Source organism: Dasypus novemcinctus, chromosome 24 (assembly GCF_030445035.2).
Source record: "Dasypus novemcinctus isolate mDasNov1 chromosome 24, mDasNov1.1.hap2, whole genome shotgun sequence".
In the NCBI taxonomy this organism is placed as follows: Eukaryota; Metazoa; Chordata; class Mammalia; order Cingulata; family Dasypodidae; genus Dasypus; species Dasypus novemcinctus.
In genome coordinates, this window is record NC_080696.1 from 51,460,944 (window position 1) to 51,487,074 (window position 26,131).

A 26,131-nucleotide genomic window follows, 5' to 3' on the forward strand; every position below is an offset into this window, starting at 1 on the left:
CCGGGTGCTCTGCACACAGACCATGGGGAGCATGGACGGAGCAGCTGGCGATGAGAACTTGGCTTCTCGAGGTCCCCAGAGGCTGCAGAGAGGACAGAAGCTGGCTGCCCCCCCGACCTGTTGGGATACTTCTGGACTGCAGTGGACACCGCCACCTGGTGAAGTCACCTGCAGTCAGTGGTTCCAACTGCTGCGTTGGCAAAAAGCAAGCTGCCTGAGGCACCGTTTCTTATTTTTAATGGGCTCAAACAGGGTCTCAAACAGCTTCCTACTGACTTCAGAGGACACGAGCTGTTGAGTGCTCCTGGCCAGCAGCACCTACTTCCGCATGTCTGCTCGTGCACTCACTTCTGCCCAGAGAAGCCAGAGGAAGGAGAGAGGTGTCGGCTCACTCTGGAAGGACAATTTTATCAACGCCCTGCAATGACAGTGGCATCTCTGTCAAAGTAGCACTACATGTTAAGCCTCCCTACAGGACAGAAACTTGCTTTATTAAAATTGCCATACGAGGCTCCATAAATCAATATCTGTGATGCAAAAACATGCTCTAATCCCCTTGCCCAGCCCCAGCCCTAACGCAGACGGACAGCTCTGACGGGAGGAGAGAACCTGGATGATGCGGCCGTGTGGAGCTGGTAAGGCCAGCTTTAAATATTTTAAGTGAAGCCAGGCCAGCCAACCCAGACTGGTTTTGTCCAATGTAAACCTGGCGACCTGCAGAGAAAAAACAGACCCAATTTCTTTCCATGACCAAACCTTCCCCCCATGCTGGGCTGGGGTGAGGTCACCCTGACACCTCTCTGTGTGTGACTCTGATGGCTGGGGGGGGGGGGCGCACCCCACCCTACCCCACCGATGGCACATGGTTTGGTGCCCAGACTGCCCAGCGGCCCGGGAACTCGGTGTTTCCCACGCACCGCCCATTCACACCCCGCCTCGGGCTTGCTGATCTTGGCCATCGCAGGGCACTACCTGCACAATTACTTATTGAATATTTTTCTTTAAAGTGTCTTTTAAAAAAAAACAACATCACTTTAATTGCAAAGTGAGTAACGATGTCTGTGAAATAGTATGGATTTGACAGGCTATTTATACATGTTTTTGAGGCACATCAAAATAAATTCCTAAGCAGTAAAAGAAATGTTTGTTGACATGCCACTCAAGATGATGGTGGGCAATGCTAGTGTGATTCGAGGAACACTTTGGGAAATGCCGAATAATTCACTCTTCCAAAGGTGTGGGTTAGACAACCCTTGGGGCGTGGCGTGTGCCAGGGACTTTGAAGATTTAGAGCGGCACCTGGTGTCTGCCATCCCGGGGGCTTTCTGTCCCAGAGGCTGCTCAGTTGGGAGCAGATGCCCAACATGCCCCCCAAGACACATTCCTGAGGCCTCCAATTTTATTGGCACAGGAGGTACTGGTTTTGATCAATAATTAATAGGATTATCTATGCTTTTTTAAAATTACAAGTAAATATTTAGATTTTGTGATGCTGGGGACTCCCTGGGAAAGCAGAGGGCAGTACTGGGACAGGGAGATCCCAGATCCTGACGTAAATCTGTAAGTAACCGTCGTCCCTCTTGCCTGGACTATTGCAGGAGCCTCCTAAACGGTCTTCCAGTTTCACCCTTGTCCCCTGTCCAATGTTCTCCACTTGGCGGCCAGAGGACTCCTTTAAAAACCTTAAGTCAGATCGTCACATTCCTTTGCTCACACCCTTCCACTGACTGCCCAGCTCGCTAAGAATGCACCCAGAGTCATCAGGTCGGCTGCAAAGTTCTGCACAGCCTGTTTGCCTGCTCCCTCTCAACCACAATTCCCACCTCTGTCCCCGGCTGACCGGCTGCTCCGGCCACCTTGACCCCTGTGCTGCCTGCTCCTTTACAAGCACGCTCCTGCCTCAGGGCCGTTGCACTTGCTGCTCTCAGCCGAGGCTGTGACTCAACCTGTCACTGCGTTCAGGTCACTGCAAATAAGGGCTCTTCAGAGAGGCCTTCCTTAGACGTTGCTGGTAAGGAACCCCCTCCCCTCCCTTACCCTGCTTCACTCTCTTCTGAGCATTCGTGTGCGAGTAAGCAAAGAGAAACCTTTCGTGGGGGACAATACGCTGTGGGTGACGGTGCCTCTGGGGTGAGCAGTGTGGTGGTGCATGTGGAGGAAAGGGCTACCTTACTTTGAGCTGTTTGAATATTTTAAAGTAAGAGTATTTTACCCCCGTTACTTAAAATACTTAGGTGGAGGCAGACAAGAGAACTGACCGCAAACAGGCTGATGTGTGAACGTCCACGATGCACGCGGCCTTCGCACCCGTGCCTTTACTGGGGAATAGATAATATAGCCCAGAACGTTCTAAGGGAGGCCCCTGGGCAAAGACCCACCTCTCTCTGCACAGACTGCAGGCGACTCGGGTCACAGGCACACAGCCTGGAGCTGGACGTGCCCACAGAGGCGGTCAGCCATGCGCCGCAGTGCACTCAAAACGCGGTCACTCCCCGATTTCAAAAAAGGAGGAGGTTTTCTCAGGGCCCTGTTCTGACTTTTAGGGGCCCTCAGTCCTATCACTTCTGGGGACCCTTCCTCCATAAAAGTATTAAAATTCTATTTTAGGACTGTGCTGGCCTAAAGAGAAATTTATTATTATTGTCATATATTAAAATATTTTCTTTGACCTAAATTATTTTTTTCTGATTTTAAAAGAAATTAAAATACTTGTGGAACCCTAATGTAACAGCCCTGGAGTTTTCAGAAAAATGTTGGTCTCTGTCTTTTCCTGAAAAAAAAAAAAAATCTGGAAATCTGTCCACACTGGGCACACATTCCCAGCTGGTACAATGGCTGGGGCGGAGACACAGCTCCCAGCCTCGATACTTAAGCTGGGATTGTTGTCACTGCCTACTGCACGTGCTACCTTTCTACCTGTAGAGCTGAGAAGGAGGTGGGATGGATCTTGTACCCATGTCACCATTAAAAATGGAAATAAGAGGGCCACGCACCTAGAAAAATGGGAGAGAGCAGTATTTCCACGCCTGGCCTCCCGGGGGGTTCTGCAGGCCTGTGAGTTCGCCACCCCTAAGCACACCAGGCCAGGGATTTGGGGTGGGGAAGGCGAGGCATGCAAGTCTTCTTCTGATGACCACAAGTGCAGGAAACGCTCTTGGCCTTGGCCATGCTTCACCAGCTACACTCACCCTGATCCCACCTTTGCAGGGGCTTCTTCCTCTAGCCCAGGGGTTCCCAAGCTGTTTTCTCCTCTCCCTTGGGCCACCTGGCAGGGGGCAGGCTGAGGATAAAAGGGGGCACACACCCTCTCCTGCGCTCCAGTCCTACTCTTCCCCTGGGCGAGACCTCTGTTAGAAGGGCTGAGCTGCTAAATACGAGTGTGGGTCTACCTCTCTCTCTCTCTCTCTCTCTCTCTCACACACACACACACACACACACACACACACACACACACACACACACACACACACACACACACACACACACACACACACACACACACACACACACACACACACACATCCCGGGCTCCTCTCATCTGCAGACTTTGGGTATCAAAGAGCACTGAAGAGCAAGGTCAAAGAATGAGCCAGAGCTGCAGTAAATCACCTCCTCTTTGGGCATCAGTTTCCTCATCTGTAAAAACACAGCACACAAATCACTTTAGCTTGAAGGTTTGACTGTGAAATTCTCGGATAATTCTAGGATATCCTATATCGCCATGCGCGATATGATGAGGACTCTAGAGGCAGATGGCCTGAGTTTGCATCCTGACTTTGCCACTTCCTACTTCAGTTACTTGTGCAAGTGTTCTAACCACCCTGTGCCTCAGTTTCTCTTGGAAAGTAGGGAGAATTGAAGTGCCTCATTGCAGGGTTGTTCTGAATTTTAATTCAGAAAAATACATGTAAAGCTTTTAGCCCAATGTTTGGTATACAGTAAGTACTTAATAAATGCTACCTTTTAAAATTTTGAATTATTGTAGCTCCCAAGTATAGTAATAACAGAGTTCACAACTAGAATGCCCCTGGACTGAATCCTACCTGTGTACGCACAGGATTTAGATCTACCCAAAAAATGTTTAAAAATTTGAATTAATTGTTGACTTTTTCAAAAAACTGGGAGCTCACATCAATCCAGATTTCTGGCCTCGAAAGGTGTGCAGCTGGATGGACATGAATCGTGAAGGTCCGCTTCCAGAGGCTGCCCTCTCGTCAGTCAGCTGCCCCCGGCCCCGCCCTGTCCACCTCCCTCCTGTGCAGAGCCTGCCCAGCCCCTGGAGACACACAGTTTGCACCCTTAGCTTATTCTGTTCCAGCAGAAGGGAGCAGTTACATAGACTTGCAAAGGTAGCACTCGACTGTGACATGGAGGCAAGTCCTAAGTGAGACCCACAGAGAACAGGAATCCAGAGGAGGAAGAGAGGCCATGGGTCTGGGGTCAGGTGTGAATGGGACGGGCCAGAGGGCTGTGAGCTCGGACCACAGGTGGGAAAGCACCTGCGCCCTTCACCGTCCTCAGGCCACTGTGACCTCCCGCTGGGCCGGAATTCCCTTGGCAGCCCTTGTCTGGTCCTTGAGTGTGTCCGGAATGCCTGCAATGCCGCTGGGTCAGCTTGTGAGCTGCTCGCCCAAGGCGTCACCTGTGTAACCGCTACAGCCCGGCTGGACCCAGGGACCCGAGGGCCCCTTGGGCGGGAGGAAGGCTCCCACTGCTCCCATGCATTTGCGTCCCACCCCCTGCTAGAATGTGCTCACCACTTTTGCTGAGCTTGTAACTCAATCCAGAAAAACGACCCCAGATTCTCCAGACCCACTTCTCAGATGACGTTTCCATCACGACGATGGCAGAGGAAATTTTTTACAAAGTCAAATATTATTGCTAGTGTTAGCTATGAAAAGTCAAGGCTCAAACTTGGTTCCTAAGACCCAAATCAACTAAGCAGATGTTAAAGATGCAGTACTGAATTTTATTAATGGGCATTTGGTTGTCAGAGAGAGCTCTGCAGTAATTTTTCTCCCCTGCCTTCTGTTGGTTCTGGTTGCAGAAGCTTCTGGGAGAAAATTGATAGTTATTCTAAAGGGAGGGAGATGGCAGAGGGGCTCTGGGAAAGGGGAGCCGTGGGTCTAACCCACAGGACCTCAGAAATTATTGGTCATTTCCTCCCTGAGAAGCACCACCCAAGTCTTTCCTTCCACTTGTAATTCTACAGTGCCCTGCCCTTGGCAGACGCTATTTATTCATCAAGGTAGGGCCTACCCGGTGTTTTTCCAGCTTTTCGGAGAGAGCTGCACAGAGCCAGTGGACTAGTAGGTGATGGTAGACGATGTTGGCAGAGCAGCTTAAAGTCCATCTTAAGCCTGAACCCCCCTGCCCATGTCTTCCCATCTTTGAAAATGGCACCACCATCTGCTCAACTGCTCAGCCAAAAACCTGGGAGTCATCCTTGATTCTCTTTCCCTTACCTTCCACTTGCAATCTGTCAACAAGCCCTTGTTGACCTTCATGGTAGAACCTGATCTACCCACTTCTTTCTCTCGCAGTGCCCTGTCCTGATCCAAGCCCCCATCATCTCCCACCAGGACGGCCACAATGGCCAACTGGTCCCCTGCCTCCACTCTTGACCCGGTGCCAGCCCTTTCCACCCACAGCCAGGGTGAGCCTTTTGAAGACATGAATCATGTACTAAGCAGGTCTTACCTCTGAGCAGATCTTTCCATTGGCCTTGAACTAAAATCCAAAGCCTCCTGCACGGCCAGCCAGCCCTAGATCATCTTCCCCCGTTTCCTTCCTGCCTTAACCTGCCATCACTCCTCCTCTCACTCCCAGTTCCTACTGCCCTTCTCCCTATTCCTGGCACATGGCTTTGGTGCTTGCTGTCCTTCTGCCTGGAAGCCACCCCCATAGACTTCCATATGACCATTTCCTTCTGAACACGCAGGTGGCACCCGGGGCTGTGGACAAAACCCCACCCACTGGAAAGGTGCCGCCCTCATCGGAACCCCTGGCTCCTGAGCTCTGGAGTGGCTGAGACCCAGGGCTGCCCACCAGGATCCATTCTCTCCTCTTCCTTCTTCCAGGCCCTGATTTTATTCTTCAGGTCCCTAGATGGGAAACCACATTTCCCAGACTCTCGTGTGCCAGGGGAGCTCCCTTTGGCCTTGCAGATCCACCCTCCACCCCAGGGAGCTGAGCTGGCTGCGCTGCATCAACAAGCTCCCTTGCCCTCTGGCTTTGGGTTGGGTTTGCTTAACGGGGGGCCCTGGCAGGAGATCGGCAGAAGAAAGGAAAGTGAGGATGGGTATGGCTTCTTCCATCTCTCCCCCCACGGTGTCAGAGGGCCTGGCCACGTCCCTCAACAGGGAGTAGAAGCTCCTGTTGGGTGGCCCACTGTGTCTCCAGGTTCACTAAATACTCATTGCCCTCATGCCCGTGGGCCTTGGGGTGCAAACGACCCCACTGCTACTAGCTTTGGGGTACTGTACTATTCCTAGTGGTTTCCCCACACCTGCTCACACCTTAGCAAAATATAATTAAACCTTCCTTGAAAATCCAATTGAGTGTGCCCCATTTTCTTGCTGAGACCTTGTATCAATGTGACTAAATTCTGTCTTTGTTGTATGTGACTTCTGGGATGAGCTAGAAGTGGTCTTAATGTGGGCTGACTTTACTTGACGGTCCATTCTTTTTGCCCTTTCCACTCCTCCTTCCTGCTGCCTAGAATGTGGCTGTGACAGCTGGAGCTCCAGCAGCCACCTTGAATCATGAGGTGACTTTGAACATGGAAGCCCCACACTAAACATGGTAGAACAGATGGTAGAGAAGGAACCTGGGATCCTGAGAACCTGGGAGCCACTATGCCAGCCCCGGACCGCTGGCCTCCAGACATGTCTATGTAAGTGAAAACCAAGTCGAGCATGTTTAAGCCTCTGTTATTTTATGTTTCCTTTTACATGCAGCCAAACCTAATTCTGATCCACTTGGCTTCCAGAATTCAAGAGATCTTCCCAGTGTTGCTGAATTTTTAAAAATCTTGCAGGAATGCACTTGGCAAGTTGAACACCAGGGCAGGTCCAAATGAAATTCTTCCTGAGATAACCTGAATCCGCATGTTTTTCTAGCTCCCATGAGCAGTGGCAGGAATGTCAGGAGGTGGAAACTCGGAGAAGCTGAGATGGAAGTTATCACTGATCTGGTGGCTGGGATCCGGGCATATTGTCCCGGGCTTCCGGTCATTTGGCCCCTACAGAGTTCCCAAGCCTACGATTTGGAACCGAACTCCTGGATATCAGTCTGCAGCACAGGGTGTGGTTTCCCTGTGTCCCAGATGGAAAATGGAAAACAGAGGCCTGGCCAGGAACCTTCCCAAGCCTCTCTCTTCAAAGCCCACCCCTGCCACAACACAGACCTCCTGGCTGGCAGGCTGGTGGCCCAAACCCTCAGAACTACAGACCTGTCTGAGAACCCGAGGGTCACGGACCCAGAGACGCATATGCACAAACACACAATTTGTGTATAACTTCACCTTCCTCCACTCCAAGTCCACTCAGGCCTGGCCCCTCCCCTGAACTCCTGACTTGGATGTCCAGCTGCTGGTTGGACAAGCTCCTCTTGGTTTCTCATAAGCACTTCCAATTTCCCAGGTCCAGAATTGAGCTCCTGACCTGATCTAACCAGTTTCCACCATCTCTGTAAACAGCAAATTCATCCCCGTCATTGCTTAGGTCAAAATTTTGGAACCATTTTCAACTCTCTCCCATTTCACATCAGATCCAAATCTTATCAGCTGGACCTTCGACATATGGGCAGTATCTGACTTCTTTCCCCCATGCTGGTCTGAGTCCCATCACCTCCTGCTGGGTGACTGCAGCAGACTCCTCCTGGGGCTCCTCTCCTGCTCGGACCATACAGTAGACTGGTGACTGGACTCCCAGCTCTTATTACACCCCTTCACGGTAGCCCCGCACAGCAGCCTGAGGGGCCACATTTACACACAAGCCCCTCCTCTGGTGTCCATCGCTTGAATAAAAGCTGGAGCCCTGCCCCTGGTTCAGGGCCCTGCGTGACCCGCCCTTCCACCCACCCCGCTGCCCTGAGACCTCCCATCTTCCTCTCCTCGTCCACACTGCTCTGCCGTCCCGGCCTCTGTGCGGCTCTGTGAGCCGCTGGGACAGCTTCTGCCTCAGGGCCTTTGCACCCACTGGTCCTTCTGCCAGGAATGCTTTTCCCTGGGAATCCCCTGGAGGCTCTCTCGCCTGCACCCCACCAGGTCTTTGCTCAAAGGTCCCCTTCTCAGGCCACCCTATTTAAAATTGCAACTCTCCCTGTTCCTCGCTCACTCACTCCTGTTCCTCTCCTCGCTCACTCTCCCTTCCTTGCTTTCTCCTCCTTAGCACTGTACTCTATCTTATGTATTATGTATTTTTTCTATTTTGTTAATTACCTCTAGAGTAAGCACCGTAAGGACAAGATTTTTGTCTGTTTTGTTTGCTGTGGAGTCCCCAGTGCCAAGAACCGCCTTTGACACACAGTAGTTGCTCAATAAATACCTGATGAACGAATGAGTCTGGTGGACAGTTAGAGCACCTATGCTTCAGAGAGAGCACGTGCGGGGGTCATGGACAGCTCCTGGACTTGACTGCACACCACCCATTTGGACTTCTCTGGAACTAGCTCTTGAGTCTTCCTTTAGGGAGCCACCCGAAGCCCCACTCCCAAGCCACATGGGTCAAGTGGGGCTGGCCCCATCCCTGGCTCCAGCTCTGGTCAATCACGTTCCACCCTCCTGATTGGTTCAGGGTTGACCAGATATCCCAGAGAGTGCCAGGCCCAAGAGATTCCACTGGACTTTTACTGGCACTCAGTGGGATTCTCACTGTAGCATTACTGTAGGCCTGGCCACGCCAGGGCTGCCACATGGAGAGCTGGCCTGAGAGCGAAGGCAACTTAGAGGAGAGCTGAGATCAGGGGAGTGGAGAGACAGAAGCCTGACATCGTTTGAGCCCCTGGATCCAACTGCACCTGAAGCTAAGATGACATTGGAACTTTTTATCTACCAAGAGTCAAATAAATCCCCCCCTTCTTTTTCCCTCAATCCTTTTTGAGTTGGGCTTCTGTCACTTGGAAGTGAGAGACTCCGTCCTGACGGAGTGGTAGTGACACGCGTGTCTTTATATCCAACGGAGTACCCCTGCAGCTCTTCACCACCACCCCGGGCTGCCTTTTCTCGGGCACGGTGGCCCGACCCTGTTCACCAGAACATGCAGTGATGGCAGAACTCACGGCAGAGTTGATTGACAAGGCCCTCCAAGCTGGGAGTGCCACATTCACACGCCCGGAGGAGGGTGTGCCTTTGCCCACCCCCAGCCCTCCTGGAGCGTGTGTGCTCAGCAGGCGCACTCCCCCATGCGGGCTGGAAGGACCTCTACCGCAACGCCGCTGCCCTGTGCTGTGGGGGATTTACATTAAAGCACAGTTTTCTCCAACAAGCTGCACTCGAGGAGAAGTGGCCTTAACGACGAGAGTGAGACTTACATGTGTGTAATACGTGCCCAGTATTTAAGCCTCACAAGTACCCTAGGGAGACAGATCGTCATTCCCATTTTATAGATGAGTCAACCCAGGCACAGAGAGGTCAAGTAACTTTCCCCAGGTCACACAGTCAGTGGCAGAGTAGGATTGGAATCTAGCCATCTGGCTAAGGAGTCTTGCTCTTACATGCTCACTGGGAGTGGGATGGGGGGATTGTTAATCTAAAGATGCTCTGAGAGGCAAAGATTCCTTTTGCAATGTGAACGTTTGGTCCAGGGTGGGCACTCTGGAAATCCAGGGATCTGAAGGGGTCTCTAAAAGGCACTTCATTTCTGCCTGGCATGGCCACTCCAGGAAAGAAGCTGTGGAGAAGCTACGCCCCAAATCCTGGAGTTTGTGTCCTTGACCCTCAGACACCAGAGCCCCCACCATGAGGGGCCCCAACATTAAAAGCCCTTGACTCATGCTTGAGAAAGTTCTTCTCTTGTCCTGTCTCCATCCTCTGGTCACGGAGGAGCCTCACGGAGGGGCTGCTTCACCTTGACCGCTTCTCAAAGCTGCCATCACCCTTTACAACCGAGAGACACAGGCCTCGTGGAAGGCAGCCCTTGCTAAAATTTAATACTGCTGCTCCGTTTTCATTATTTGCTTCTGCAGTGACCTTCCACCCAAGGCAACGGACCCTGGTTTTCCATTTACAGTCAGAATTTAAAGCTTCCCTTCCTTTTAAATTAATATTTTTTTAAGCTTCAAAGTGAGTCCGGTTAAAGAGAATCTTAAGTCATAGAACAGATGGGCCCGGGATTTTGCAAACAGTCTCTCGCTCCAGGCAGGGACCACGTCTTACTCATCTTGGTGGCTCGGAGCCTGCCAGGTCCTGGAACACAGCAGAGGCTCCTCAAAGGTTTGTCGGAATTGAATTAAACAAAGAAACCCTGGCAGAGTCCACCAGTGCCACAGCCTCCTTGACCGAAGGACACACGAGAACGAGACCTCATGTTCCGGTTGCTTCTCCCTCTCTTACCCTCCTGGGGCAGGTGGCCTCCCAAGAGCCTGCAAGCCTCTGAGGATCACCCAAACATGGGGCTACCTTCAGTCGCTTCGAAGATTTACTGATAATTTGGTCCACATGCTGGCCACCAGGCTCTTGGGACCAGTTCCGCTGGGCATTTGACGCTTCCAAGGGACAGCTCAGGGTCAAATGCACACGGGAAAGGGAAAATGAATAGACCCGGTACAGCACTCTCGCCCACTCCACCTTGCAGTTAGGACGCCGAATGAGCCCCGCTTCTTTGCAGTGTCCTATGTGGTCCTTCCAAGCAGACCCTCATTAGGGTGGGTGGCTCTTCTCGCAGCCTGGGACAGGAAGGAAGTCTTGGATCATCTCCGTTGAGAAGTCTCCGGCCCGGAGAGCTGTCAGAATTGCCGCACAGATGAGCAGAAAATAGCAGATGATAAATTTTTTAGGCCCACCCTCTGCTTGCCAGTCGTAGCAGACTGTGAGATAATGTGCTCGGCTTTTTGGGAACATGCATTATTGATCTGGGTCTGTCTAGTGGTTGATCAAAAGCCCATCACTGCCCACCCCCCGTTCCGTCCCTCACCTCCTGAAAGGACCTCAGCCGCCTTCAAAAGCCGGGTTAGATGTTGGAGGAACTCTGGTTTGTTTGTGGAAGAGAAAACTTTCAGGCACAGATTCATGCAATTTATTGCTGCTAGGCGAGAGCTAACAGATGCCACAGAATCTAAACCCACCACATTCATTTCCTGAAATTCATTTTTCAGAAACACCCGCGTATGCAAAGACGCCCGTATAGAGATATTCTCGGCAGCGTTATTAGTAACAGCGAAAACCTAACCGACAAACACACTAACAAACTGGAAACGTCTCAACTTCCGTAACTCCTCATCAGGCCCATAACTTCTTTTACTATATTTGCATATTCTGCTGGTTTTATGGAAGAGTCACAGTTGCAAAATTACGATCAGATTTAAGCATCAAGCTTAGTTGGATCACGTTGCTACAGCAAAAAGATATTGCCCCTAAGAGCTGGGGTTCACTCACTTACCTGGTGGTTCAGGCTCCACATTTGGGAATTGCCCTTGATGCTCCTCTTTTCTTTAACTGCCACGTCCAACCCATTCATCAATTTCTTCCTTAAACCTATACCAAGTGGGACCATGTCTCACCTGCTCCGCTGCTCCCACCCTGGTCCTCGCTTCCTCTACGGCCCGCCCAGTGGCGACAGTGGCCTCCTGATGGGCTCCCCGCTCCTGCCCTTGACCTCTATAATCGAATTTCAACCTAACAGCAGAGCGATCCTACTGGAAGCTAAGTCAGGCCATGTCCCTGCCCTGCTGAAGGCACCCCCCCACCCCACGTCCATTTCACAAGAATAAAGCTCAAAACCGCCACCACAGCCTCTGAGGTGCCAGCTGACGCCCTGACCTGGCCTCTCACCACTCGGGCCTGGCCCCCTCACTCGAGCTCGCGGACGCACTTCTCTGCCTCCAGCCCACCAAGCTCCGTTCCGGCTCAGCACCCTTGTCATTCCTGGTCTCTCCTTCCGGGACCATCTCTCCGCATTTCTTCAGAGCTGATCACCATGTGCTACACATATTTGATGAATGAATGAACGAACGTCCAGGGCATCCCAAATTCCCAGGCATAACTATGGACACTGCAGCACGAGGGGCCACACGACGTGAGACCATGGAGCTCTGAGGTTCAGAGGCTGCCTGCAAGTCGTCTTGGCAAAATTCTGCCTGGATAACAAAACTCACGCCGCAGTGGCCACTGCCTGTAAACTTCCCATGGTTATCGGCGGCAGCTCATTCCGAATGCTGCTGGGGAGATAGGCATCATACATGTCAAATTGTCGATAAAAGCTCTGGGCTCTGATTGCTTCCTGGCTGCAAATTCTTTTTGTGCTGATAAGCTGCCTGAGAAAAATCTATACCTGTGATTATTAATACAAATCATCATAAGGAGTGACTTGGTTTTACATAAATCCCCTTTTCTTGGCAGCTAAAAGACTGAATCGTTTTTAATAATGGATCCAAAAAGGGTGTAGATTTGCAGTTGGATCTTTACCACGATCTTGCATTTGGTGCAAGGACTTACCAATAAACGTTTAAATGAGTTGCCATTAGTAATATTCTAATATTACTGGACCAAGGCTAAAAGCCCACCCCTCCCTGGAGCAAAGGCTAGCATTCCTTACACAACCATTGGGACCCGCCGGGACCCATCTCCTGACCTTCTCTCCAGTCTCCTGTTCTAGGTCTCTTCCCCAGGCTCACTACGCTCCAGCCACACCTGCCTTTTGGCCATGCCTCAGGGCCCTTGCACATGCTATTTCCTCGGCTTGGAGAGCCTTGCCCCAGATCTTCACAGCACAGCTTAGTACTGATGGGAAGGTGAGAGAGGCAATCTCACTTACAGAGCAGAAAAGGGCATAAAGCAGTGTGCTGTTCAGTGTGGCAGCTACAAGTCACAAGTGGCTACTGGGCACTTGAAATGTGGCTAGTCCCCACTGAGACGTGCTGCAAGTATAAAACACACACCAGATTTCAAAGATAGTCTGAAAATGTAAAATATCTCACGAATGATTTTTTTCATATGGATCGCATGCCAAATGATCATATTTTGGATACATTGGGTTAGACAAAATAGGCTATTAAAATTAATTTCAGGGGAGCGGATGTGCTAAAGTGGTTGAGTGCCTGCTTCCCACAAGGGAGGTCCCGGGTTTGGTTCCCGGTGCCTCCTAAAAATTGAAAAGAAACAAGTGAGAAAACCAACTGGGGGGAGCCAATGTGGCTCAGTGGCTGAATGCCGGCTTCCCAAACACGAAGTCCATGGTTCAATCCCCAATCCCCAGGCCCGATACTTCAAAAAAAAAAAATTAATTTCACTTTTAACTTTAAAAAATATAAAATTACATATATCACTTGCATTTATGGCTCGCAGCCTATTTCTATAGGACAGCACTGTACAGGGTTTAATGTGGAGAAACAGAACCAGGAAGCCAATGAATCCAAGGGGAGAAGAGACAAGATCAGGCGAAAGAGGGCTTATACTGAGACGGACCCCAGAGGCGAGCAGGAAACCTTAGCGTGGGCTGACTCGGGGGAGCAGAGGGTCCAGGGTCATTGATGGGGCCTGCCCTCATCCTAAGGAAATGAAGAGGCCTGGAGCTCAGGGTGGGGAATCCCAGGGTCCTGCTCAGGAGGGGACAGAGGCGTCTGAGGATGGTTTATACCGTGACCAAGACAGAGGCCCAGGGGCGGCTTGTGTGGGAAGTGGCGGTGCTGAGGGCGTGAGCTGGGAAGCCCTTGGGCACGGCGGCCGTGGGTGCCTGTCCTACCACCCTTGGGATGTGTGAACTCCACCCTGGGAAGGGACCTGGCCTCCCCTGTCCTACCTGGAGCCCATCTTGCTGTGAGGTGAGGAACGTCATCTCCTGCCGGTGCCCCTGTGGTGAGCTGGGTTGTGGCTCTAGCTGCAGGGACAGCTTCCTGCTGGGTGCCACCAGGGACGGCTGAGCGCACCCGAAGCAGCTGAGATGGGTGGAGCAGGGAGCCTGTGTGCACGCATACATGCACGCCAACACGTATGCCCATACACGTGTACACATGCGTGCAAATGCACACGTGGGCTGGCTCTTTTGTCCAGTGTCAGCTCAGCTCTCACCTCTTCTGAGAGACCCTCTCCAATTACCAGTGATAAGCAGCCCCGACCCCCAGCGCTGCCCACGGGAGCATTTGCTCCTTCTCGAGAGCACCTTACGCATTTCCTTGCTCCCATGCCGACCACCTCTGCAGCGCCACTGCCTGAGAGCAGGCCCCCTGTCTCACCCATTATTTCAGTTTCAGGCCCTAGAATATTACCCGGTGCACGTAGGGTGGTAGCAACTCGACAGGAGTTTCTTGAAAATAGTGACGTGGTATAGCATGCTGGTGAAAGAAGTTGCTAATGTGAGAAAAGTGGGAGGTGTGGGTAATGGGGCATATGGGAATCCCCTATATTTTTTTATGTAACATTTTATGTAAGCTATGTTTCTCTTAAAAATAAATTAAAAAAAAGAAAAGAAAACAATGGCTTGGTCATGTTACATCTCTTCTCCTTAAGACTTTGGAGAAATCCAGGAGCAGTTCTACATGAGGAGAAGGGTGGGGAACCCCATCCTTGATACCCAGCTACCAATCCACGTGAATGGGGCAGCCCCTGCATCTGGATTTAGATCCACTTATGCAGGAACTCTGCACATCTACACAGCTGTCTTGCATCAGGAGCCTTGGACCCAGCATGGTGACCTGGGTAGATGCTGCCTGCCCTGCGGGAGGAGGCGCCAGGGGCCCTGCTGGCCGGCGCTGCTTACCCAGCTCCACGTCCTGGTCGTCTGTCAGCACCAGGATGATGTTGGGGCGGATGTTCCTGCGGTCCCTCTGAAACCTGCCTTTCAGGCGGTGGTGCGACAGGAACGCCGAGCTGGCATCCAGCAGGGAGAAGACTGCTGTGGCGGCGAGCAGGCCCAGCAGGAGGCTGGGTGGTGCCATTTTATTATGATGTATTTATTTTCTTGCTGGCCCGTTGCTTCTTTCAGGACGCAGGAATCTGTCGTTGTGTTTCGTGGATGTTTCTTTTCCCTTTTCCCTCTTTACTCACGGATCTAAAGGAAAAGAATCAGGTCAATATTTATGTAAAGGCTGCCCTACTGCCAGGACGTGCATAATGATTTGTATAATGTCTTCTGGCATGAGCAATGAGATTTGCTTTGGACAGGGTAGCAACAGCAGAGCAAAAACCTAACTGCTAAAGGCAGAAGAAAAATATTTGCCATTTGCCTAGGCAATAGGCTGGCAGCAAAGCCTTCGGAGACCGCTCTGCAGACAGAACTTCTCCCCGGGGCCTGGCGATCCTCTGGATGAGGTGGCGGCACCCCAAGGTCCAAGTCGGATAATCAGCCTGTCTCGGAAAAATCCAACCAGTTCCACAGGCAAACCCTCCCCAGAGAAGGGAGAAGCAGCAGCCCAATCTGAGGGAGCAGGCATTTCTGGTCTCTTATCTGCTGGCACGTGGGGGACAGTGGGGGAGCAGGATGACGTTCCAGCTCACAAGCAGCGTGTAATTTGCTGAGGGGGTTTGCACGAGCACGGGGTGCGGGCGACGGCATCTGCTTTTGGGCTGGAAGCCGCCCAGTTTCAACCCCGCTCCATCACTCGCCAGCTCAGTTTCCCCATTTAAACCAGTGAGCAGCCTCAGGTTTCCGATAAATGTAATGGGGAGAACACGGCCTCTGCCCCAGTACCCTTCTGAGGACTCAGTCCCATGGGGGGGATGTATGTGAAAGCCCTATGTCCACAGATCTCAGGCTGGACAGAAGTTTTTCTTGTTACTTCTGAGCTGTAGAATATACAAGGTAACAAAAGAGAGGATGAAGGGCTAAAAGGTTTCTAGAAAAGCCCTGTCACATCCCACAGTAGCAGTCGCCTCCCGGCCCCAGGAGGCATCAGGCCACCACGAGGGTGGGCGAGGGGAGGTGGGGTCGGCGAATCCGGCCTCGAGCTGTTCTCTGGCCTAGCTCTGCTCTTGGCGGTCATTTTTCTACTTCTTGAGGAAATGAGCCTTAAGTCCTATCCTGAAATAGACTTTTGGTCTCATTTATTTAAAATGACAGAGAGAGCGCCCGAGAGGCAGCCGTGCTGGGAGGAAACTCAGTGCCTTGGAGCTGGGTTGAGTCACGGTCCCTGTGACCTTGAGGCCAGGCACACAGCCCCGGGAGGGTCCCTCCAACTTCTCCCCTGCCTGCGGCCTCCGCCTCCGGGCAGGCAGAGGGATCTTCCTTGAACGCAGATCAGATCATGTTACTAATCCGCTCAAAACCTCCCAGGGGTTCACTGTTTATGGAACAAAACACGAACTCCCTAGCAGGACCTTCAGGACCTGGCAGGATCTAGCCCCTGCCTGCCTTTCCACCTTCTCCGCTGCACTCCAGCGCCACTGCCTTCTTTCTGTTGCTTGCACAAGTCAAGTTTGTTCCTGTCCCGGGACCTTTGCACTGGCTTTTCTTTACACCTGGAAGAGTCTTTCTCTGGATTTTGTAGGATGGGCTCACTCTCCTCTGCTAAGTCTTGGTGCGCATATTATCCCCCTTTCGAAAGGTCTGCCTGACCACCCTGTCTAAAGCGGTGCCCCCACCCCGGGTACTCTCTCCGTTGGGCAATGCTGTTCCATTTCCTACTACCACCTGTGATTAGCTCACTTATTGTCTGGCTCTGCCTCATCGGAGAGTTGCTTCCGCGAGAGCAGGGACTGGGTTCGCGTCGTTTGCAGTTCTTTCCCCAGCACCTTGCACAGTGTCTGGCACATGGTAGGCAGCAAATAAATGTCTGTTGAATAAATGAAGGCATTTATTCAACCTTTGTTAGGTCCTTCACACTCTGCGGAGTGAAGGATGCCGGGCTCGGCAGGGCTGCGCCATAACCTGGGTCTACACGGCTGAGCAGTCTCCATCGCCGATGCCCGACCCGATCGCGCTCCACAGGTCACCAACGAGGAATCGACTGCTCCGAGTTGTTCAGACAGTATGGCTGAAAAGACCCCGGAAGGGATTCCAGGGTGGGCTGCTCCTTGTTTGTCCCTCCAGATCCATTCTCTACCACCCGGTGCCCTGGGAAGCCAACCTCTGCAGACTGCCTGGCCGAGGCGCCCCTGCTCTCTAGCGGCCAGCTGGTTCCTGCGGGGCAGCCGGAGGCAGGAAAACAACACGTTTCTTCTGTGGCGCTCCCTCTCTAGCACACGGTAGCTCCCTAGTGCCTTTAAAACTTTATGTGTGGCCAAAGCCCATGCCTGGGACCCCTCCTAGCTCCCAGCTCCCCCCAGTTCTGGCTACACCACGCCCTCCTCTGGCCCCTTCAAGCCTTGGGGTGGTGATGGCTCTTCTCAACTGCTAATTCCTGGGTGCTGCATCGTTCCTTGCTTGCTCCCAGCTACCCCATGAGCACACTGGCTCCCTTCACTGCAGGGACCTAACACAGTCCCTGTCTTTTGGGCTGGCCAGGACATTGTGTCTTCTTTCTGGCATCTCCCCCACCCCCTGGGAAGGCCAGGAGTAGGCTCCATGTGTTGCTTCCCTCCCCAGGGACCTCCTACAGGACATCTGTGCAGAGAGATGAGCCAAGAGTCACATTACCAGGGGCGCTGCGGGACAGACTGACGTAGAGGAATCCGTCCGTGAGCTTCACGGACCTGGGGCCAAGCAGAGACTCCCTTCTCCATCTCCTGGGCTATTAAAGCATCTATCTCGTGACAGCAAGAGCCACCACAGCGAGCCCTTATTATGGACCTGCTTTGTGTCACGTTGTGTAATGGCTGAGAGTGTGGACTTTAGAGTTGCTTGCTGAGTGACCTTGGGCAAGTTACTTAACTTCTCTGTGCCTCCGTTTCCTTGTCTATAAAATGGACACGAAGGATTTTAAATGAATTAATGTACAGAATGCTGAGACTAGAGCCTGGCACATGGTATTAACTAGAAAACATAATTCAGAGTGTGAACCACTATTCAATTATGATCACTGTCATTGCAGCAGCCGTGTCCTGTGCTAAGCAATTTAGCGGCAGAATTCCACCTTGAGCTGCACAAAGACCCTTTGGCATAGGTGCTACTGTTATCCCCCTCCCCATTTCACAGCTGAGAAAACTGAGGCTTAGTCACTGTGCCAAGATCCCCCAGCAAGAAAACGTGGAACTCTGCTCTCCTTACTGCTCACTGGGGCTCTCTCGGCTTTAAACTCTTGGTCACCAGCTCCCTCCTTCGAGCCCCGTGGTCCGTTGTTTGCTGTATCTGCAGAACCCCCTCTACTATTATTTGCTTAACATGTTTCTTTAAATGGCCTCATTTAAAAATGAAAACACAAATACATGTTTTTGAAAAAGAAAACTTTCTATTCAAAGACAAATGGAAACTAGGCATCCTTGCTATAAATAGAGCTAACCACAAAAATAAAGACAAAAAAACGATAGCAGTTACTAAATTCTCCGGCTTGCTTTTTAAAGGGAGATTAGCAGGCACTGAAAAGAGTCAGCGCACATTAGCGGCATCCTGACACTTCCTGCTGGAGATAACTGGGAGGCTGCCAAGGAGCTGAGAATGGAAAAGGCTCTGGTCATCTAACTGGTCCCTGGCCTGCCCCCGATCGCCAGGTGATCCTCCGACCACATTGCTGATCAGTGCTCCACGCCTCCCTTCAGGCTGTACCCGGGGATGCTTTTCCCTTTACACTAGACAAACCAGCCCTTGAGATATACAGACATGGAGCAATAAAACAGAATTGAGAGAATTTCCAAGGGACGCCTAGAAATAACAACTCTCTTAAACCAGAACTAGTACCGACACCTGTGGAGGGTTCCTGAGCGTTGGCGCTCTGCTCTGAGTGCTGCACACGGATCCACTCGTTTAATGTGTGCCCACCCAGCGAAACTGTACCCGTTTCACAGAGGAGGCAGCAGAGCCACAGTCACATGTGGCAAGCCAGGGTCCAGGCCCAGGCTGGCTCAAATCTGCTCTGAGCCTCAGTTTCCTCATTTGCCAAGTGAAACAGCAGATGCCCTCTGAGGGCCTTTTTTTTTTTGGCTCTGGGCCTGTGATGCAAAGTGGAGTGGGGAGACGTAGCCTGTACTGGGATCCCAGGGACCGGTTGGGGGTGGGTGCCGGGAGGCGTGGTCCGCTGGCCTGGGCTCCTGGCCCCGTCATTGCTCGTCTGATAGCGGCCTCTGCACCGAGCATCCATGACCCGCCAGCGAGGATGGAAGTCAGAGTGCCGCCGAGGCTGGCGAATCACAGGAGCTAATTATTTCATCAAATCAAGTCATCAGAGGGTCAATTTTTGATGTATTCCCCCCCCCCCGCGCCGACTCCTCTGGCCTTGTGCCAGCCTCTCTCCGGATGCCGAAGAAATCAATTAAAAGCGACACAAGGGATTGTGCTTCCACGTTTTCCCTTCCTGGTAAAAGATTCAAAGAGGCGGAACGGGAGAGTATCTGGTAAATTCGAGCAGCACGGACGACCTGCCTGACACCCTGCCTGTGTCGTGGACACCATCCCTCCGCTCCTACCAGCCCATTTCACAGTCCCTCCCGCTTCTTCTCTCGGTTCTGCATCTTCTCACAGACCCCAGCGAAGCTGGCCCAGTGCAGAAGGCCACGTCTAGAAATACCTAATGCCGGGGGCATTCAGAAACACCACCCCTCCTTCTGGACTCATCCTCCATCTGTAGAGAGGAGCCAGCCTCAGAGGCGAGGGACGAGCCCCTGCCCTGCCCACCACAGCTGCAGAGAAGTGCATGAGCCCTCACGCCGGCATGTCTGAGAAAGACCCAGAACGGCCTGTTCTCCTACGAGCATCCCCAAGCCCAACAACGGGAGCAGATGGGAGTTGGGGTGGAGAGGACGACATGGCAGAGGCAGGGCGGGGGGCAGGGGGCTGATGAGAAAAGCACCTGAGAGGCCTGACTGAGTAAGGGAACTGGTGGTGGGAGGGGATGCGCAGAGAGGCCCAGAACGTAGACCACCCTGGGAGCCCAGAGAGGCCCACCCCAGAGTTTTTCTTCATTGCTTTTATATCTATTGATTAAGGCCCTACTATGTGCGAGGCGCAGTGTTAGTGGGTAGGGCGACAGCCACAGCCTCCAACCTTCCTTCTAAGCGGTTTCCCTGCTTCCACTCTCACCCCCTGCAGTCCAGGCTCCACCCTGCAGGCATGCTGCTGTTAAGAGTGAAAACCAGAGCCCGTCTTCCTCGGCTGAACGCCCTCCAAGGGCTCTCATTTCAACCCTCCAGAGACCTGACAGACCCCCCACCACCTGCCCGCCCCCCACCACAGGGCCGGCTCCTTGCTGACACTCCCACAGGCCCGGCACACCCTCACCCCAGGGCCTTTGCACAGGCGGTTCCTGTTGCCTGGAGCACTTTTCCTCAAAACTCCTTTGAGGCCCTTCCCTGACCTCCTTCAGGTCTTCGCTCAAGGTCACCGCTGCAGGTTGCAGGCACCCTTCCCACCGGCTGACAACTAGCCGTCTTGCTGGTTTCGTTGTAGGTCTCTCCCCCTACAAGGGCAGCTCCCTGGGGGCACAGATTGTCACCATCGTTCACAGCTGTATCCCCAACACTTGAAACAGTGCTCAGGACAGAGCGGGCACTCAAAATAGTTACTAAATAAGCTAAGGACTTCCTCCCTTCTACTGACAACAGCGCCCAATTGTGCTGCGGGGGCAGGGCTTCTCCCTCCGCCCCCAAGGTGCAGATTGGCTAAGTGGTGGAGCACGTGGCCCAGAGAAAGCCAATCAGTGCATTCCATTGCTCTAGCTTCAGTGATTGGCCCAGACAAAGACACGTGATTGCGGCCTGGCCAATGAGAGGGAAGAACCCCAAAGATTGGGGCGCACGGCCATGCAGAAGATCTCTGCTCACTGCTGCTGCTGGTAGCCACTGGTTGCAGCCTCAGAGAGATCGCTGGTGGCACGGAGCTGAATCAGGGTGCACCTTGCAGCCAGCCGCAGGCACAGACAAGTGCCCTTTGTTGCATATGTCAGTCTGAGTTAGTTCTGTCATTTGCAATAGCAAGCACCCATGCCGCTGCAGTAAACACCCTAAAGGAATAACGATGAATGATGCCTAAAATGTATTACGAGCTTATCATGGGCCCTGTACGATTCTAAGCATTTTTTCTGTGTTAACTCATGCCACCCTTAAAGCAATGTTATGAGTTAGACTGCTACCTTTAGAGGAGGCTGAGGCACAGAGAAGTTTGGAAACCAGTAACCTGCCCAAGGTCACACAGCTGGGGGGGTTCGAATATCATCCCATCCGCCCATCTCCTCATCCTCTCTCCACCCTGCTGTGTGTTCAGGGAGGGTCACGGCGTAGGGCACATGGATGGGCTTGATGCTCTCTGATTCCTGGTTGGGTTTGGCCAAGGGAGGCACCAACAGGGGATGGGAAGGTGGGAGGAAGGAAACGTTGCTGTGAACTGGCCACATCCACTACTGCTTGACTGGCCACAGTGCCTACCGGTGGCCCTCTCCAGGTTCCAGCAACTGTTCCCTGCTGTCACCAGTCCCAAGGATCTGTACTATTTTCTTACACTTCGCTCACAACTTTGTAAAGAGTCTATCAAATTCTGTTCACCCCCCAGTGGGAGGGCACCAGCTGTTTTCTGCTGTGCCCCAACCTGACAAAGTAAAGAGGGGCTGAGATTTGCATCCAGACCTTCAGACCCCAGAGCCCACTCTTTTTAATTCCTGCACTCACTTGGAAACCACTGCATGGTACGATGGACTCAGGTTAAGTGTGCTGCACAGATAGGAAGAGGGGGAAACTCTGTGGTCTGGGGGCAGCCAGGGAGGTCTGCCTGGAGTAGTACTCACAGCGTGACATCTGAGAAGCCTCAGAGGAGCAAGGTTCTGAGGGACTCACAGGATTTGGATGGACCCTGAAGAAGGGAGCAGAGGGCGAGGTGACTGAGGCAGGGCAAAGAGCCTGAGCCAAGAGCAGGCAAGGGAAGCCAGGCAGGAAAGCAGTAAAGTGGGAGGGATGGGAATGTGTGGTCCTGACCTTGTAGGTCCAGAAGTTGTCTAGACAGAGGATGACATGCACATCTGTTACGCCTTACACTCCCCTGCCGTCTCCCCCTCTTCCTGGCCACAGGCTTTTTCCAGCCTTCTATCCTTTTCCCGGCTGTTAAAAGACGGACAGGAACTCCTTTCACTACCCTCTCCCTGCCTCCCCATCGAGGCTCAGAGCCGTCGAGGCCCAGCTCTCTGTGCCTGTTCTCGGGATTCCAGCTGGAGTCAGAGAACCATGGTGGCTCTCAAGAGCAGAAGAGGGAACAAGAAAAGGTTCCTTCAGAGGAAGGAGGGAGGGAAGAGGTTTTAAGACAAGGGCTGAGGATCTGGGATGGAAATTTGGGCATAAAGAGAAGGGTGAAGAGTTGGTGACGAACTCAGAGCTCCAGAACCCAACTGCCTGCAAAACTATGCATGTAACAAGAATTTCTTGAGGACCTACTACGTGCCAGGCACCATTCTTGACACTGGGGATGTCCCTGCCCTCAAGGAGCTGATGTTCTAAGGAGACAAAAGATCAACAGCTAGAACTGAAAGACTCCATTAAAGGTGAAATGGGTCAGAGAACAAGACTGGAAATAAGAGCAAATCTCAAGTGAACTGTTAGAACCAGGTCATGGTTGGAGCTCAAAGAAAGTTTAGAACCAATATATTCTAAGTCCTGGGAACTGAGTATCAATTGCAGGTAAGAGAGGCTGTATAATTTGCACACTCAAATATCTGAGCTCCCCGTATGTGCCAGGGATGGTTCCATGATCAGTGAAAGAAACAGATTCTCAGGGAGCTAACATTCTAGAGAGTGAAGAAAGACAAATAAAGCAGTGAGTGCTGGGGGGTGGGAGGAGAATGCAACAGGCAGAGGTGGGTGCTGGAGCCAGACTGCCTGGGTGGGACCTCGACTCCAGCACTTACCAGCTGTTGGTCAAGTAACTTCATCTTCGTAGCCTCAGTGTCTTCATCTGTAAAAGGGGGGCCACGATAGTACTTCCCTTGGAGGGTTGTGGGGGTGAACTGAAGCCTTTAGAATACAGCTGTATACAGTAAGCATCCCATAAACATTGGCTAGTGTTACTTGTTGGGGTTGGGGCATCCGGCATCGTCTCTCCCACTTTTCAGTGGGAGAGTCTTTCTTCTCCCACCCTTGCTCCATGAGGTTCGAATTAGGCCCCAGCTCCAAGGCCTGAGAGAATCCGAGCTTTCAGGCCTTCTGCCTCAGGGACTGGCCAGTCAGAGTAATCCAGGAGCTTTGGCCTGACCACTTAACTTCTTCCCACAGGCCAGGGATGGAAAGACTCTGGCGCCATCTTGCCTCATGTGGTGTGGAGAAGGCCACCAAGCCACGGAAGAGGACGGGACAGCGAAGTGGGCTGGCCTGGTTTTCATGGCAGCACCTGAGACCTAGAGCCAGCCCAGGTGGGCAGGCGGAACATTTGACCTCCGACTTCTTCGTCCCAGGCCGCAGTAATTTCCTCTTTCTCTTTCAGCCAGCTTGAGCTGTTCTCTTTCTCTTTCAGATCAACTTGCTCCCACAATGAGATGGGACATGAGTCTGTGCTCTTTTCCTTGGGTCAATGTGAGTTTCCTTTTCTGCCACTTTCAACTGAATGAACCCAACAGTCGAGCAGGCTGAACAGGCGGTGTGTGGACTCAGGGGGGCCTCCCGGGCTCGCACCCTACTCACCGCCCTATCTCGGGCAAACTTCCCCCATCCTTACCTGCCACGTGACAGGAGAAAGGTGGCACGGGAAGGCGGAAGGAACGTGAGCGTGGGAACTGTGGATTCTGGTTTGATGCGGCCACTCCAGCGGCGATGTGGGCCTCAGCAGTTTCATCTGCCCAGGAAAACGCCGTTGCCCGGACGTGGCTCTGGAGCTTGGGACGGCAGAGAAGGGCGCACCCTCCCAGCCTGTCTGCCCGCGGCCTCCTCCGCTTTCTTCAGCGACTCATCACAACGTGCTGTTCCTTCACTGACTCTTCCGTTCGGGTTATTTTGTGGGGGACGTCTTGTTGCAGACGTCGAGAGAGGGTCATTTATGGCGTATGGAAAGGCCAGGACTCAGTAATAATTTTGAGAAGGAAAAAAACCAATTTATTTATGACCAGCCGGGCTCAGGAGCTTCTTTATCCAAAACCCGAGCCCCGAGTAGAATTTCTGGGTTCTTTTTATTCAGAGGATATTAGAGTAGGGAGTCAAATGGAGCTTATATGCAAAAGGACTTTTTGTTAGTTTCCTTAAGTGTTTTATCTGAGTATTAGATAGGTTATTTCCTTCAGGTAAACTTGAATTAACACATATTCCCCACAGTCTAGGTAAGCTTTTTTTTTTTTTTTTTTTAAAGATTTATTTATTTATTTAATTTCCCCCCCCCTTCCCCGGTTGTCTGTTCTCTGTGTCTATTTGCTGTGTCTTGTTTCTTTGTCCGCTTCTGTTGTCGTCAGCGGCACTGGAAGTGTGGGTGGCGCCATTCCTGGGCAGGCTGGTCTTTCTTTTCATGCTGGGCGGCTCTCCTCACGGGCGCACTCCTTGCGCGTGGGGCTCCCCCACGCCGGGGACACCCCTTGCGCGGCACGGCACTCCTTGCGCGCATCAGCACTGCGCATGGCCAGCTCCGCACGGGTCAAGGAGGCCCGGGGCCTGAACCGCGGACCTCCCATATGGTAGACGGACGCCCTAACCACTGGGCCAAAGTCCGTTTCCCTAGGTAAGCTTTTAACATGCACCCCACACATTCCAGATAAGCTTTTAACATGAACCCCACACATTTCAGGTAAGCTTTTAACATGAACCCCACACATTTCAGGTAAGCTTTTAACATATTTGGTTAGCATTCTCCTTGAATATTTAAAGTTTATAGAGCCTATGTTGCTTAATTGTTTTTCCGGGACTGGAGTGGAAAGGCAGGGCTGCAGCTTCCACCGTCAGATACACACAGCTTAGGTTATCTATGAAGAGATGTGCATCCCCCCAGCCCCAGCCCCCGGCAGAGGCTCGGCACTAATGCTTCCAGCCAGGCGACGCATATTTACTGAGCACCTACTACGCACCAGGCTTCTCAGAGTTGGGGATCCAGGAATGAACAAAGCAGACAAAGGTCTTGGCCTTGGAAGACGGGACACTGAAATGAGCTGCTCCTGAGGGGCGGAGTCCTAAGGCCATGTTGCTGAGGGAGGGCGGAAGTGCTGGTGGGGGAAGGCTGTGATTTTAAACACGGTCAGTCAGCGAGGGCCCCTCTGAGGGTGGACATTCGGGTGGGTACCGGAAGGAGGTGAGGAAATGTGCCTTGTGGGTATTCAGGGGAACCAAGCTGCAGGCATGGGGCGCAGAAGCGCAAATACCCTGGGGTGCTTGAGGAACATAAAGGAGGCCAGCGTGGCTGAAGGGAAGAGTCCTACCCTGAAGGGTTCCAGCACAGAAGGGACCCGACCTGCCACAGGTGTTCAGCAGGAGCCCCCTGTCTGCGTGTGATTAGGCCGTAGGGAGCGTGGGGGCAGGGGGCAGGGAGGCCAGTGCGGGGGTGACTGCTGGGTGAGAGAGGACGGCTGCTTGGACCAGGGTGGAGGCAGTGAGCAGAGGTGATCGTGAAGCTGATCAGTGCTGGGTACTTGCTGAATGAATGACCGAATGACCGAATGGCAGAAGACTGGCACTATGCCATGTGATCCAATTACTACTGCTGGATAACAAATTACCCCGAAACTTACAGGTGGGAGGAAATCCGTTTTTTATGCTCACAGACACTGGGCCCAGGAATTAGAAGAGAACCCATCAGAGTGGGTGGGCCCTGCTCGCTCAGGTCTAGGGTCACGGCTGAAAAGTCTTAACAGGTGGGGGAGTCTCAGGGCTGGTGGGGGCTGCTGGCAGTCGGCTGGGACTTGAGCAGGCTGTTCACTGGACACCCCCAGGAGGGCTCTCCAGGAGGGCTTTCTCACCACACGACGTCCTCGTGGCAGTGTCAGAGTTTCTCACATGGCA

At 52.5% G+C, this 26,131-nt stretch overlaps 1 protein-coding gene across 4 annotated transcripts in view; it reads right to left on the reverse strand.

Annotated features, from left to right (window-relative positions):
* The window catches only part of SULF2 (sulfatase 2), a 126,340-nt gene that overhangs the window by 82,064 nt on the left and 18,145 nt on the right, over window positions 1-26,131 (reverse strand). For all 4 annotated transcript variants that reach the window (XM_004469925.5, XM_058287200.2, XM_004469926.5 and 1 more), the window contains exon 2: window positions 14,916-15,206. In XM_004469925.5, the coding sequence (XP_004469982.1) occupies window positions 14,916-15,093 (178 nt within the window). In that variant the 5' untranslated portion in view covers window positions 15,094-15,206. The remainder of the gene's footprint in view (window positions 1-14,915; window positions 15,207-26,131) is intronic.